At 44.0% G+C, this 16895-nt stretch overlaps 1 protein-coding gene across 1 annotated transcript in view; it reads right to left on the reverse strand.

Annotated features, from left to right (window-relative positions):
- LOC109877320 (collagen alpha-1(XIX) chain) overlaps positions 1-16895 on the reverse strand; it is a 180759-nt gene that overhangs the window by 96075 nt on the left and 67789 nt on the right. Inside the window, exons 15-17 of the mRNA XM_031817027.1 lie at positions 16092-16127; positions 11872-11901; positions 3793-3846 (exon numbers count right to left, since the gene is read on the reverse strand). Of these exons, the coding sequence (XP_031672887.1) occupies positions 3793-3846; positions 11872-11901; positions 16092-16127 (120 nt within the window). The remainder of the gene's footprint in view (positions 1-3792; positions 3847-11871; positions 11902-16091; positions 16128-16895) is intronic.

The following is a 16895-nucleotide window of genomic DNA, read 5'->3' on the forward strand; positions in this document are numbered from 1 at the left end:
CTCTTGTCAGAAGTAGTGTGCTACATACAGCAGGGAACAGGTCTCCATTCGGGACCCATCCTGGGTATTAATAGAGAGGTTGTGTGTGTCATCAACAGAACAACATTTTTTGACACGGATTCAAATGGCCGACTGGCTTAGTGTAACGACTCTACTCCGCTAACACATTACTACTGAAGGAGATACCCTTCCACACCTGACCTGGCTTCAATTAGTATTTGAGTTCTTTCAACAACAACAAAAAGAAGCATTTGAATGAGCCTGACTGGAGTGCCAGTTGACAGGGTTTTTGCCTATTCCACTAGACCCATCATGCCAGGGGAGCTCAAATGAAGTAGTTAAAAAGAAAGAAAACAAATGATATTTGAACCCAGGCATGTTCCACACTCAAGAAGACATTAGTTTAAATGCTACTTCATTCCCTTATGGGGCTCACTGCTTTTAATGAACAGTGGTCCAAACCCAGCGAGGAAACATTACAACATGCTGATTGGACTCCAATTGGACTCCAATCACAGACTGAAACCAATTAAAGGGGTTATGATTGGGTAGAAACTGGACATTATGTTCAAGTTCTCATAGAGGTCACGCTATAATTGTGACCTTTGACACCGAACGATTCAGTTGCCTCCGAGGTCAGATACGCTATGTTGCAACGTTCCACTTCTGGTGTGAGGATATAAACAGTAGCACCAGCCATCAGCTCTAACTAACTTCCGATTTCAATTCTGTTTTTCTGTCCAGGAATTCTTGCATTGAGAATGTGATTCACTGTTAGCTCATGCAGTGTCAGTGAGAGCTACGGAAAAGTTCAGGAATAGCACTAAACTGTTGATATACCCTGAGTGTACCAAACTTTAAGAATACCTTCCTTATTAAGGACCCCCCCACTCTCCCCTTTTGCTCTCAGAACAGCCTCAATTCGTCGGGTCATGGACATGGGCAGCATCCCTGTGGAATGCTTTCGACACCTTTCCATGACTGTGACACCAATCAGGCCCCCGAGGTTGGGAACAACAATCACATTCCTCTAACACAAGGTGGCCAATTCCAGTCCTCGAGGGCCTGATTGGTGTCACAGTTTTGCCCCAGCCCCAGCAAACACACCTGACTCCAGTAATCAGCCGGGCTAGACAATCTGGACCCTCTCTTTCTAAAATTATCTGTCAAAATTGTTGCAACCCTTATTACTAGCCTGTTCAACCTCTCTTTCGTATCGACTGAGATTCCCAAAGATTGGAAAGCTGCCGCGATCATCCCCCTCTTCAAAGGAGAGACACTCTAGACCCAAACTGCTACAGACCTACAGTTTATCTATCCTACCCTGCCTTTCTAAGGTCTTCGAAAGCCAAGTTAACAAACAGATTACCAACCATTTCGAATCCCATCGTAACTTCTCCGCTATGCAATCTGGTTTCAGAGCCGGTCATGGGTGCACCTCAGCCACACTCAAGGTCCTAAATGATATCATAACCACCATCGATAAGAGACATTACTGTGCAGCCATCTTCATCGACCTGGCCAAGGCTTTCGACTCTGTCAATCACCACATTCTTATCGGCAGACTGCCTTGCCAGGTTCACTAGCTACTTCTCAGACAGAGTTAAGTGTCAAATCAGAGGGCCTGATGTCTGGACCTCTGGCAGTCTCTATGGGGGTGCCACAGGGTTCAATTCTCAGGCAGACTCTCTTCTCTGTATACATCAATGATGTCGCTCTTGCTGCTGGTGATTCTCTCCTCCACCTCTACGCAGACGACACCATTCTGTATACTTCTGGCCCTTCTTTGGAGACTGTGTTAACTAACCTCCAGACGAGCTTCAATGCCATACAACTCTCCTTCCGTTGCCTCCAACTGCTCTTAAATGCAAGTAAAACTAAATGCATGCTCTTCAACCGATCGCTGCCCGCACCTGCCCGCACGTCCAGCATCACTACTCTGGACGGCTCGGACTTAGAATATGTGGACAACTACAAATACCTAGGTGTCTGGTTAGACTGTAAACTCTCCTTCCAGACTCACATTAATTAAGCATCTCCAATCCAAAATGAAATCTGGAATCTGCTTCCTATGTCGCAACAAAGCATCCTTCAATCATGCTGCCAAACATACCCTTGTAAAACTGACCAGCCTACAGATCCTCGACTTCGGCAATGTCATTTATAAAATAGCCTCCAACACTCTACTCAACAAATTGGATGCAGTCTATCACGGTGCCATCCGTTTTGTCACCAAAGCTCCATATCCTACCCACCATTGCGACCTGTACTCTCTCATTGGCTGGCCCTCGCTTCATACTTGTCACCGGACACACTGGCTTCAGGTCATTTACAAGTCTCTGCTAGGTAAAGCCCCGCCTTATCTCAGCTCATTGGTCACCATAGCAGCACCCACCCGCACGCGCTCCAGCAGGTATATCTCACTGGTCACCCCCAAAGCCAATTCCTCATTTGGCTGCCTTTCCTTCCAGTTGTCTGCTGCCAATGACTGGAACAAACTGCCAAAATCACTGAAACTGGAGGCTTCTATCTCCCTCACTAGCTTTAAGCACCAGCTGTCAGAGCAGCTAACAGATCACTGCACCTGCACATAGCCCATCTGTAAATAGCCCATCTGTAAATAGCCCATCCAACTACCTCATCCCCATACTGTATTTATTTATTTATCTTGCTCCTTTGCACCTCAGTATCTCTACTTGCACATTCATCTTCTGCACATCAATCACTCCAGTGTTTATTGGTATATTGTAATTACATCGCCACCATGGCATATTTATTGCCTTACCTCCCTTATCTTACCACATTTGCACACACTGTATATAGACTTTTTTTCTACTGTATCATTGGCTGTATGTTTGCTTATTCCATGTGTAACTGTGTTGTCGTATCTGTCGAACTGCTATGCTTTATCTTGGGCGGGTCGCAGTTGTAAATGAGAACTTGTTCTCAACTAGCCTTCCTGGTTAAATAAAGGTGAAATAAAATAACTAAATTAAATCACCTAATCATGATCTTCAGTTTAGAAAGCAAGTTGATTAACCAGCTGTGTTTGCTAGGGATGGAGAAAAAGTGAGACCAATCAGGCCTCTAACAAGTCATCTTTTGGATTGGCTTCTAAAGTGAATACACTATACTTACACTACTTACGTTTGAAAACCAACATAACGGGACAATCTCAACACTCAACAATCAAATTAAGATCCTGCATCTGAAGCCTCACAGTATCATGATGTAGTTTAATCAAGGCTAAGTTGAATGTGAAAATATGTATACAATCACTACTGTAAGTCGCTCTGGATAAGAGCGTTTGCTAAATGACTAAAATGTAAAAATGACATTGACCACTGCAGTACCTCTAGGAATTGGTGAGAGCTCTAAGACTGCTCGACTGTAGCAAGAGGTGAAATCCAAGTGGGCCAACTGGGTAGAACTGGAATGTTCTTGTTTGTACAGTCACAGGCATTGTTCTTTTAACCCTGTATGGCCCTTTATAGGAAACATAACACTGCTTAGGACAGCTGCCTGCTGGGACTGGCCACGTGTGCTGCCAGTCATGTTGACCTCTCAGAGACATTTATTAAACCTAGTCCAACTATTAGCATTCCCCCAGGGCTCAACCCTACCAGGCCCACCCAGGCCTACTCAGGCCCCTACATCCACTCCACACGCTGTCCTCAGCTGTTGTCAGGTAGTCCCCAGGGGAAGGGGTCCAGAAGCAGGGGAAAGGCCCAGCCCAGGCCACACAAAGAGTAGCAGTGCCTGTGTGTGATTGTGTGTGTGGCGTTTACTCACCCTTTTTCCCTCTTTGCCCAGAGCCCCCGTCTGACCTGGTAACCCAGGGGATCCCTAGGGACAGAAGACAGAAGGGTATCAGAGCAGGGCTGTCATTTGTGTATGGCCAGGCTATGGGTGTTGCGTTACCCTAGCTTCACGGTCTAGGCCTCTCATAGCACCAGTAAACTGGACACATAGCCCAGCATTTACTCTGTTTGACACGCCATTGATATTCTGCTATTTGTTGAAATGTTGCTTCTGTATAAGAGAGAGAGAGAGAGAGAGAGAGGGGATGGATGCTAGCCTGGTGCCAGATCTGTTTGTGCTATCATGCCAATGCCTTCCTACTCATTGCCATGCCAAAGGAAGATTGGCTCGACAAGGACAGCAATGGACCAGGCTAGCTGGATGCTGGATGGATTCCTAGATAGGCCGGTTGGATGGCATTCAGTGTTGGAATGAGTGTGTGTCCAGCTTGTTTCTGTGGAGACAGATGTAAACTCATGGCCTCATCCCAGACCGGTTGTCAATGACAATATGAGTAAGAAAGGCAGCACAAACAGATCCTGGATCAGGCTATGGGTTAACAGCTTGTTGCTTATAAAGCTGCTATGGAGACAGATGTTAGATCCACATGTTCTCAGCACACCAGTGGAGGCTGCTGACAGGAGGACGGTTCATAATAATGGCTGGAACAGAGCAAATGGAATAGCATCAACCACCTGGAAACCATGTGTTTGATGTATTTGATACCATTCCACTGATTCTGCTCCAGTCATTACCACTAGCCTGTTCTCCCCAACTAAGATGCCACCAACCTCCTGTGCAGCACAAAGACCACTGGCTGCCTAGTTGGCTTAATTGCTGTATGAAAATACCTAGATTATATTTCATTCAAGTTTAATTGCTGGTGCTGGGCGTACCGTATCTCCAGTTAGGCCAAGTGGACCCTGTCAGATGCAAAACATAGGTGTAAGACTGGTTATATAGGTGTAAGACTGGTTATATAGGTGTAAGACTGGTAACATAGGTGTAAGACTGGTTATATAGGTGTAAGACTGGTTATATAGGTGTAAGACTGGTTATATAGGTGTAAGACTGGTTATATAGGTGTAAGACTGGTAACATAGGTGTAAGACTGGTTATATAGGTGTAAGACTGGTTATATAGGTGTAAGACTGGTAACATAAGTGTAAGACTGGCAACATAGGTGTAAGGCTGGTAACATAAGTGTAAGACTGGTAACATAAGTGTAAGACTAGTTATATAGGTGTAAGACTGGTTACATAGGTGTAAGACTGGTAACATAGGTGTAAGACTGGTTATATAGGTGTAAGACTGGTTATATAGGTGTAAGACTGGTTATATAGGTGTAAGACTGGTAACATAGGTGTAAGACTGGTTACATAGGTGTAAGACCGGTTATATAGGTGTAAGACCGGTTATATAGGTGTAAGACTGGTAACATAGGTGTAAGACTGGTTATATAGGTGTAAGACTGGTTATATAGGTGTAAGACTGGTTATATAGGTGTAAGACTGGTAACATAGGTGTAAGACTGGTTATATAGGTGTAAGACTGGTTATATAGGTGTAAGACTGGTTATATAGGTGTAAGACTGGTTATATAGGTGTAAGACTGGTAACATAGGTGTAAGACTGGTTATATAGGTGTAAGACTGGTTATATAGGTGTAAGACTGGTAACATAAGTGTAAGACTGGCAACATAGGTGTAAGGCTGGTAACATAAGTGTAAGACTGGTAACATAAGTGTAAGACTAGTTATATAGGTGTAAGACTGGTTACATAGGTGTAAGACTGGTAACATAGGTGTAAGACTGGTTATATAGGTGTAAGACTGGTTATATAGGTGTAAGACTGGTTATATAGGTGTAAGACTGGTAACATAGGTGTAAGACTGGTTACATAGGTGTAAGACCGGTTATATAGGTGTAAGACCGGTTATATAGGTGTAAGACTGGTAACATAGGTGTAAGACTGGTTATATAGGTGTAAGACTGGTTATATAGGTGTAAGACTGGTTATATAGGTGTAAGACTGGTTATATAGGTGTAAGACTGGTAACATAGGTGTAAGACTGGTAACATAGGTGTAAGACTGGTTATATAGGTGTAAGACTGGTTATATAGGTGTAAGACTGGTAACATAAGTGTAAGACTGGCAACATAGGTGTAAGGCTGGTAACATAAGTGTAAGACTGGTAACATAAGTGTAAGACTAGTTATATAGGTGTAAGACTGGTTACATAGGTGTAAGACTGGTAACATAGGTGTAAGACTGGTTATATAGGTGTAAGACTGGTTATATAGGTGTAAGACTGGTTATATAGGTGTAAGACTGGTTACATACTGTAGGTGTAAGACAGGTTATATAGGTGTAAGACTGGTTATATAGGTGTAAGACTGGTTATATAGGTGTAAGACTGGTTATATAGGTGTAAGACTGGTTATATAGGTGTAAGACTGGTTATATAGGTGTAAGACTGGTTATATAGGTGTAAGACTGGTTATATAGGTGTAAGACTGGTAACATAGGTGTAAGACTGGTTATATAGGTGTAAGACTGGTTGTATAGGTGTAAGACTGGTAACATAAGTGTAAGACTGGCAACAGGTGTAAGGCTGGTAACATAAGTGTAAGACTGGTAACATAAGTGTAAGACTAGTTATATAGGTGTAAGACTGGTTACATAGGTGTAAGAGTGGTAACATAGGTGTAAGACTGGTTATATAGGTGTAAGACTGGTTATATAGGTGTAAGACCGGTTATATAGGTGTAAGACCGGTTATATAGGTGTAAGACTGGTTACATACTGTAGGTGTAAGACAGGTTATATAGGTGTAAGACTGATTATATAGGTGTAAGACTGGTAACATAGGTGTAAGACTGGTTATATAGGTGTAAGACTGGTTATATAGGTGTAAGACTGGTTATATAGGTGTAAGACTGGTTATATAGGTGTAAGACTGGTTATATAGGTGTAAGACTGGTAACATAGGTGTAAGACTGGTTATATAGGTGTAAGACTGGTTATATAGGTGTAAGACTGGTAACATAAGTGTAAGACTGGCAACATAGGTGTAAGGCTGGTAACATAAGTGTAAGACTGGTAACATAAGTGTAAGACTAGTTATATAGGTGTAAGACTGGTTACATAGGTGTAAGACCGGTTATATAGGTGTAAGACTGGTTATATAGGTGTAAGACTGGTTATATAGGTGTAAGACTGGTAACATAGGTGTAAGACTGGTAACATAGGTGTAAGACTGGTTACATAGGTGTAAGACCGGTTATATAGGTGTAAGACTGGTTATATAGGTGTAAGACTGGTTACATACTGTAGGTGTAAGACAGGTTATATAGGTGTAAGACTGGTTACATACTGTAGGTGTAAGACAGGTTATATAGGTGTAAGACTGGTTATATAGGTGTAAGACTGGTTACATACTGTAGGTGTAAGACAGGTTATATAGGTGTAAGACTGGTTATATAGGTGTAAGACTGGTTACATACTGTAGGTGTAAGACAGGTTATATAGGTGTAAGACTGGTACAGTGCCTTGCGAAAGTATTCGGCCCCCTTGAACTTTGCGACCTTTTGCCACATTTCAGGCTTCAAACATAAAGATATAAAACTGTATTTTTTTGTGAAGATTCAACAACAAGTGGGACACAATCATGAAGTGGAACAACATTTATTGGATATTTCAAACTTTTTTAACAAATCAAAAACTGAAAAATTGGTGTGTGGTCAAACATATCGTTTTGCATTGTTGCCAAAAAGTTCCATTTTGGTTTCATCTGACCAGAGCACCTTCTTCCACATGTTTGGTGTGTCTCCCAGGTGGCTTGTGGCAAACTTTAAACGACACTTTTTATGGATATCTTTAAGAAATGGCTTTCTTCTTGCCACTCTTCCATAAAGGCCAGATTTGTGCAATATACGACTGATTGTTGTCCTATGGACAGAGTCTCCCATCTCAGCTGTAGATCTCTGCAGTTCATCCAGAGTGATCATGGGCCTCTTGGCTGCATCTCTGATCAGTCTTCTCCTTGTATGAGCTGAATGTTTAGAGGGACGGCCAGGTCTTGGTAGATTTGCAGTGGTCTGATACTCATTCCATTTCAATATTATCGCTTGCACAGTGCTCCTTGGGATGTTTAAAGCTTGGGAAATCTTTTTGTATCCAAATCCGGTTTTAAACTTCTTCACAACAGTATCTCGGACCTGCCTGGTGTGTTCCTTGTTCTTCATGATGCTCTCTGCGCTTTTAACGGACCTCTGAGACTATTACAGTGCAGGTGCATTTATACGGAGACTTGATTACACACAGGTGGATTGTATTTATCATCATTAGTCATTTAGGTCAACATTGGATCATTCAGAGATCCTCACTGAACTTCTGGAGAGAGTTTGCTGCACTGAAAGTAAAGGGGCTGAATAATTTTGCACGCCCAATTTTTCAGTTTTTGATTTGTTAAAAACGTTTGAAATATCCAATAAATGTTGTTCCACTTCATGATTGTGTCCCACTTGTTGTTGATTCTTCACAAAAAAATACAGTTTTATATCTTTATGTTTGAAGCCTGAAATGTGGCAAAAGGTCGCAAAGTTCAAGGGGGCCGAATACGTTCGCAAGGCACTGTAACATAGGTGTAAGACAGAGACAAAATAGAGTTGCGAGTCAACGGCTTAGACACGAGACGTATGTGACAGGGTCTACAGACAATCACGGATTATCACCAGACACATCGCGGACACCGAAGTCTTGCTACCGGACAAGCTAAATACCTTCTTCACCTGCTTTGAGGATAACACAAGTGCACCGACGTGTCCTGCTCCCAACGACTGTTGGCTCTTGTTCTCTGTGGATGACGGGAGTAAGACATTTAAACGTATTAACCTTCGCAAGGCTGTCGGCTCAGATGGCATCCATAGCTGCGTCCTCAGAGCATGCGCAGACAAGCTGGCTGGAGTGTTTACGGACATATTCAATCCATCCCTATCCTAGTCTGCTGTCCCCACATGCTCAAGATGTCCACCATTGTTCCTGTACCCAAGAAAGCAAAGGTAACTGAACTAAATTAATATCGCGCCGTATCACTCACTTCTATCATCATGAAGTGCTTTGAGGGGCTAGTTAAGGATCATATCACCTCCACCTTACATGACACTCTAGACCCACTTCAATTTTCTTATTGCCCCAATAGATCCACAGACAATTAAATTGCCAATACACTGCATACTGCCCTATCCCATCTGGACAAGAGGAATACCTATGTAAGAATGCTGTTCAATGACTACAGCTCAGCCTTCAACACCATAGTACCCTCCTATCCTCCCTGTTCACCCATGACTGCGTGGCCACGCACACCTCCAACTCAATCATCAAGTTTGCAGATGACACAACAGTAGTAGGCCTGATTACCAACAATAACAAGACAGCCTACAGGGAGGAGGTGAGGGCCCTCGGAGTGTGGTGTCAGGAAAATAACCTCTCCCTCAAGGTCACAAAACAAAGGAGCTGATGGTGGACTTCAGGAAACAGCAAAGGGAGCACCCCTATCCACATTGACGTGACCGCAGTGGAGAAGGTGGAAAGCTTCAAGTTCCTCGGCGGACACATCACAGACAAGCTGAAATGGTCCACCCACACAGACAGTGTGGTGAAGAAGGTGCAACAGTGTCTCTTCAACCTTGTCTTGGCCCCTAAAACCCTCACAAACTTTTACAGACACACAATTGAGAGCATCCTGTCAGGCTGTATCACCGCCTGGTACGGCAACTGCACCGCCCGCAACTGCAGCGATCTCCAGAGGGTGGTGCGGTCTGCCCAACGCATCACTGGGATCATACTGCCTGCCCTCCAGGACACCTACAACATCCGATGTCACAGGAAGGCCAAAAAGAAAATCAAGGACATCAACCACCCGAGTAACGGCCTGTTCACCCCGCTATCATCGAGAAGTAGAGGTAAGTACAGGTGCATCAAAGCTGGGACCGAGAGACTGAATAACAGCTTCTATCCCAAGGCCATCAGACTGTTAAACAGCCATCACTAGCCGGCTTCCACTCGGTTACTCAACCCTGCAGAGGCTGCTGACATATATACATAGACATGGAATCACTGGCCACTTGAATAATGGAACACTAGTCACTTTAATAATGTTTACATCCTGCTTTATTCATCTCATATCTATATACTGTATTATATTCTACTGTATTGTAGTCAATGCCACTCCAATATTACTTGTCCTAAGATTTATATATTTCTTAATTCCATTCTTTTACTTTTAGATTTCTGTGTATTGTTGTGAATTGTTAGACACTACTGCACTGTTAGACACTACTGCACTGTTAGATACTACTGCACTGTTAGATACTACTGCACTGTTAGACACTACTGCACTGTTAGATACTACTGCACTGTTAGACACTACTGCACTGTTAGACACTACTGCACTGTTAGACACTACTGCACTGTTAGACACTACTGCACTGTTAGATACTACTGCACTGTTGACACTACTGCACTGTTATACACTACTGCACTGTTAGACACTACTGCACTGTTAGATACTACTGTTAGATACTACTGCACTGTTAGACACTACTGCACTGTTAGATACTACTGCACTGTTAGATACTACTGCACTGTTAGACACTACTGCACTGTTAGACACTACTGCACTGTTAGATACTACTGCACTATTAAATACTACTGCACTGTTAGACACTACTGCACTGTTAGACACTACTGCACTGTTAGATACTACTGCACTGTTAGATACTACTGCACTGTTAGACACTACTGCACTGTTAGATACTACTGCACTGTTAGACACTACTGCACTGTTAGATACTACTGCACTGTTAGACACTACTGCACTGTTAGACACTACTGCACTGTTAGACACTACTGCACTGTTAGACACTACTGCACTGTTAGACACTACTGCACTGTTAGACACTACTGCACTGTTAGACACTACTGCACTGTTAGACACTACTGCACTGTTAGATACTACTGCACTGTTAGATACTACTGTTAGATACTACTGCACTGTTAGATACTACTGTTAGATACTACTGCACTGTTAGATACTACTGCACTGTTAAATACTACTGCACTGTTAAATACTACTGCACTGTTAGACACTACTGCACTGTTAGACACTACTGCACTGTTAGATACTACTGCACTGTTAGATACTACTGCACTGTTAGATACTACTGTTAGATACTACTGCACTGTTAGATACTACTGCACTGTTAGATACTACTGTTAGATACTACTGCACTGTTAAATACTACTGCACTGTTAAATACTACTGCACTGTTAGACACTACTGCACTTTTAGATACTACTGCACTGTTATATACTACTGCACTGTTGGAACTAGGAATACAAGCATTTCACTACACCCACAATAACATCTGCTAAATATGTGTATGGGTGACCAATAGAATTTGATTTGATTTGATTATGCCACAATATAATATAACACAAAATAACAAGTTATGAAGCATTATATCTGCAGGCTTTAAGTAAAGTTTGACCAAAACATATATTTTTTAAATCAAACAAACTGTGTTTTGAAGATTTCAAATGATAAAGAACACTGTAGAGTTGTCATTCACAATGATAACATGTCCGTACGCCATCAATATTAGGAACTCCCATAGTTCTCCAACATAACTCCTGCAGTTGTCATTCACAATGATAACATGTTCGTACGCCATCAATATTAGGAACTCCCATAGTTCTCCAACATAACTCCTGCAGTTGTCATTCCTCCTCTGACAAGGCCTCATATAAACTGCTGTATGCCTGGGTCTATTGTAAATCTGACCTAGGCAGGGCCATTGTTCCGTGACGAATGACATAATAAAAAGTGCACTTCATCAAATTGATTTGGATCAGGAGGAGAGGGCTGTTTGGTTTCATGTCTGGTTTATTTAACAGCCTGTCAAAACAGCATAGAGAGGTATGTGTTGGTGGGTGCATAAGGATATGAGTTTCAGACTCTGTGTACCACATAAAAACAATGAAATGTCAAGGAAAATATGAATATACCTGATCTCCCTTGAGTCCCTCTTTCTCCACCTGAAACAAACAAGAGAAAACAATGACAACTACAATATGACCGTTACAATATCAGTCTAATTGAAGACACATTTTACACTATACAAAATAGTTCAATCAGAAGAACAAAACAGCATTTGTAGATTGATCAGAATGTGGCAGGTTATGGTTTTTGTAATCTCGTAACAATTCTTTGAAAAATGCTGCTGTGAATGTGGGTCAGAGGGGGCTGGAGATGTGGGTGGAAGGGAGGGGATCAGACAGACAGACAGACAGACAGACAGACAGACAGACAATCAAAAGGACAGACAGACATATGGACAGACGGACAGGTGACAGACAGACAGAGACAGTCAGACAGACGGATGGACAGACAGACGGACAGACAGACAGACAGACAGACACAGGCAGACGGACGGACAGAGTTGTCTGTCCTCACAAACTACTGTCCACATTCAGGGCCACAGATCAACCTATCAGCTTACACATCCATCCCAAATAAGTGGTGTCCCCTTTCAATTGGCATCCTCGCAAAAACACTGAGGCCTTTTTCTTGGAAGCAGCAGCTGCAGAAAATAGCCATTCATAACATGACACGTGTACAGAATGTGTCACTCACAGGCCCCTGTCTCTGTGCTTAAAGGTGCAATCTGTAGTTGGTACATCCAGTTTTGTACATTTTGGAGGGGGGTGTTATATACCCATGATAACTTCAAATGCTTCATGAGCTTAGTTCAACTGTCGTACCCCATCAAAACCCCAAATATAAGCTTCTATTTTACTCCATTGTTTGTAAACAATATAATTGTAAACAAACACTGCATATCAGGGGTAGGCAGTTCCTGTTTTTGATTTAATCAACCTGGAAGTCCAGGTGTGTTGAATTTAGGCAATCACTGAACTGATCAATTAGCTCAGTTGGTCAGGTGTGGTGCCTAGTTAGAACAAAACGCTGCAGTACCTGTGTACTCCAGGAACAGGGTTGCCTCGCCCTGCTGAGCTTCAGAACATGGTTAAAACTATAATTTTGATCTCATGGATGGGCAGTCCTTAGCCGTTTACCAAAACTGTGGCAGGGTGGCGGCTTCAATGGGTTTTTTTAAATCACAGATTGCTTCTTTAAAATGGTGGACAGAAATCTATCGTTTAACAAGACGGCTGACAAGCCTTTGGTATCTGTGACAGCGGCTGTAAACATGACTGACAGCTAGGAACCGTGATGCCCCTCTATAAAACACTATGTTCTATCTTACAAAGCACTGCTTCACTCACTCAATTCATTCTCAATGTATAGCATATCTACACAGTACTTGTAAAAGGGAATCCTTGGGTTAACCTGAATGGGGTATATCGGCTAGTTCATCTATACTACCATTTAGTAGCGTTCAGTAAGTGTTCAGTGATAGTACGTCCACTATCACTGCAATGTTGTTTACAAGTCTGTTGTGAGAAGACCTGGTAACGCCAACCATGGTGTTCTCGATAGCCAGGATAGAATTTCTGTTATCCTGATTCGTCTCTTATTAATGTATAATTAGCTAGTGTAAATAGCTCGTCAACGGTGACAGTTTTCGGTTGGGGTTTGGTAAGTATTTGGGTGACATGAAAGGGACGGTGTCACACACACTCTGCCTCGCTCCAGGGCTAATGAGACGTGGCAGGGCAGATAATTAGCTAACCACTCACAGTATACTCTTAATCTTCACCCATCACCTCCCCTATTACCACCAGCCAGGCCCTGTGTGTATTAGTGTGTGTGTGTGTACGTGCGTGGGTTCATGCATTGTTTGTGTGTGCGCGTGTGAGCATTATGCGTCTCTGTGAGTGTGTGTGCACCCATGCATGTGTGTATATTAATCTACTAGTCTCTCTAGGAGTTTCTAGGCTATGCTCCCACTAAGCTCCCTCTCCCCTGGGCTCATGTTAACAGAACTAGAGAGGACAAGCAGACAGTGCAGCCAGCCCAATTATAGGAGCACTATGCATGAAGCATGCTGAGGCTTCTACTGGGATTCACTAAACGCTGAGGGTCTACTGGGAGAGACTGGCGTCTGGAACTCCTAGACTGAGTCAGTGGGGAGGAGAAGAGAGGAGAGCAGAGGAGAGTTGAGGAGAGGAGAGCTGAGGAGAAGAGAGGAGAAGAGAGGAGAGGAGAGTTGAGGAGAGGAGAGCTGAGGATAAGAGAGGAGAGCTGAGGAGAAGAGCGCTGAGGAGAAGAGAGGAGAGCTGAGGAGAGCTGAGGAGAGGAGAAGAGAGGAGAGGAGAAGAGAGGAGAGGAGAAGAGAGGAGAACTGAGGAGAAGAGAGGAGAGCTGGGTGCGTGCTTAGCCCCCTCCTGTACTCCCTGTTCACCCAAGTCTAGCTTGGCCACGCGGACTCCAACACCATCATTAACGACACAATGGTGGTAAGGCCTCCTGCCTATAGGCTGTTTCACCGACAACGATGAGACAGCCTATAGGCAGGAGGCCAGAGACCTGGCAGTGTGGTGCCAGGACAACAAACTCTCCCTCAACGTGAGCAAGACAAAGGAGATGATTGTGGACTACAGGAAAAGGAGGGCCGAACACACCCCCATTAACATCAAATGGGCTGTAGTGGAGCGGGTCGAGAGTTACCTTGGTGTCCACATCACCAACAAACTATCATGGTCCAAACACACCAAGACAGTCGTGAAGAGGGCACGACAAAACCTATTCCCCCTTGGGAGACTGAAAAGATTTGGCATGGGTTCCCAGATCCTCAAAAGTTCTACAGCTGCACCATCGAGAGCATCCTGACCGGTTGCATCACCGCCTGGTGTGGCAACTGCTCGCCATCCAACCATTAGGCGCTACAGAGGGTAGTGCGTACGGCCCAGTACATCACCGGGGCCAAGCTTCCTGCCATCCAGCACCTATATACTAGGCGGTGTCAGAGGAAGGCCCAAAAAAGACTCCAGTCACCCAAGTCATAGACTGTTCTCTCTGCTACCACACGGCAAGCGGTACCGGAACACCAAGTCTAGGTCCAAGAGGCTCTTTAACAGCTTCTACCACCAAGCCATAAGACTGCTGAATAATTAATCAAATGTCCGCCAGGACTATTTACATTGACACCCCCCCCCCCCCCCCTCCATTCGTTTTTACACTGCTGCTACTCACTGTTTATTATCTCTGCATAGTCACTTTACCCCTACCTACATGTAGAAATGAGCTCGACTAACCTGTACCCCCACACATTGACCAGGTACATCCTGTATAAAGCCTCGTTATTCTTATTTTATTGTGTTACTTTTTTTTCTTTGTAAATATTTTCTTAAAGCATTTTCTTAAAACTGCATTGTTGGTTAAGGGCTTGTAAGTAAGCCTTTCACCTGTTGCATTCAGCATACGTGATAATTTGACTAATAAAACTTCAAAGTTGAGACAGAGTGAAGGAAACCATGTCTTCAACTTCTCTCACACATGTAGGTCCACCATGGATGCTACCTGTCACCCCCTTCTCATCTCCTCCTGCCCTTCCCATCCTTCCCCCCAGAGCTCCAGACCAGTGGTCTACCTGCCTGCTCTCCACCATGCTCCAAGCCCCAGGAGAGGTGTGGAGAGAGGGGGTTAACCATCCTCATCTACACCTGTCTAGCCTCTCCTTGCCTGACCTCCCAGACAGCACAGAGGTGGATGGTAATGTGACACTGAGACTGTTCACCTGAGCAGTTCCAAATCACTCTCTCCCCTCCTAAACCCCCCTCATCCCTCCTCCCCTCCTCATCCCCCCTCATCCCTCCTCCTCTCCTCATCCCCCATCCTCTCCTTATCCCCCCTCATTCCTCCTCCTTCCCTTCATCACCTCCTCCTTCCCCTCTCCTCATCCCCCCTCATTCCTCCTCCTTCCCCTCTCCTCATCCCCCCGTCATTCCTCCTCCTTCCCCCCTCCTTCCCTTCCCTTCCCTTCTCCTCATTCCTCCTACTTCCCCTCTCCTCATCCCCCCTCCTTCCACTCTCCTCATCCCCCCTCTTTCCCCTCTCCTCATCCCCCTCATTCCTCCCCCTTCCCCTCTCCTCATCCCCCCTCATCCCCCTCCTTCCAATCTCCTCATCCACCCTCATTCCTCCTCCTTCCACTTTCCTCATCCCCCCTCCTCATCCCCCAAGCCCCCCCCCCCCCCCGTGTGTGTGTGTGTGTGTGTATAGATTAATATGAAGACAGCAGCATAAAAGACTGCATACTTACACTTAGACCAGGCAGACCTTGAAGACCCGTATCGCCCTGTGGGAGAGAGAAACTGTTGTTTTTTATCGTTGAACTCATTAGTTATTCATCAATTTATTGACTCTTATATGGATCTTTCCTCAGCACCTATCATACACAATGTATAGTACAACACAGAACATCAAGAGTGACTCTTATATGGATCTTTCCTCAGCACCTATCATACACAGCGTATAGTACAACACAGAACGTCAAGAGTGACTCTTATATGGATCTTTCCTCAGCACCTATCATACACAGCGTATAGTACAACACAGAACGTCAAGAGTGACTCTTATATGGATCTTTCCTCAGCACCTATCATACACAGCGTATAGTACAACACGGAAAGTCAAGTGATACACATTCAGACGATTCATTTTGAAAGGAAAGAAATAGCTGGTATTCAATCATTCTCTTAGACTGTAAATACTGGCAGAGATTATTACTACTCTAAATAAATGTCTAAAGAAGTTACCTCCACGTCGAGCCAAGCGGCGGTGCTTGCGGGAGGGCTTGTGCATACAGAGCTTTAAAGGTCAGTCAAAATAAACAGCACCTTGTGTTACTGCTTCATTTAGCTGTGTGTGTGTTGTCCACCACAGCTGGGTTCAAATACTATTTCGCATCATTTCAAAAACATTATCTGGGCTTGATTGAGCTTACCTGGCATAGCATAACTAAAGGAATAGTTGCAAATAGTATCTCCTTTCTGTCAGGTGATGTGGTTGGTGCGTGCGTGTCTCCTTTCTGTCAGGTGATGTGGTTGGTGCGTGCGTGTCTCCT

The sequence above is a fragment of the Oncorhynchus kisutch genome, unplaced genomic scaffold (genome assembly GCF_002021735.2).
Source record: "Oncorhynchus kisutch isolate 150728-3 unplaced genomic scaffold, Okis_V2 scaffold915, whole genome shotgun sequence".
In the NCBI taxonomy this organism is placed as follows: domain Eukaryota; kingdom Metazoa; phylum Chordata; class Actinopteri; order Salmoniformes; family Salmonidae; genus Oncorhynchus; species Oncorhynchus kisutch.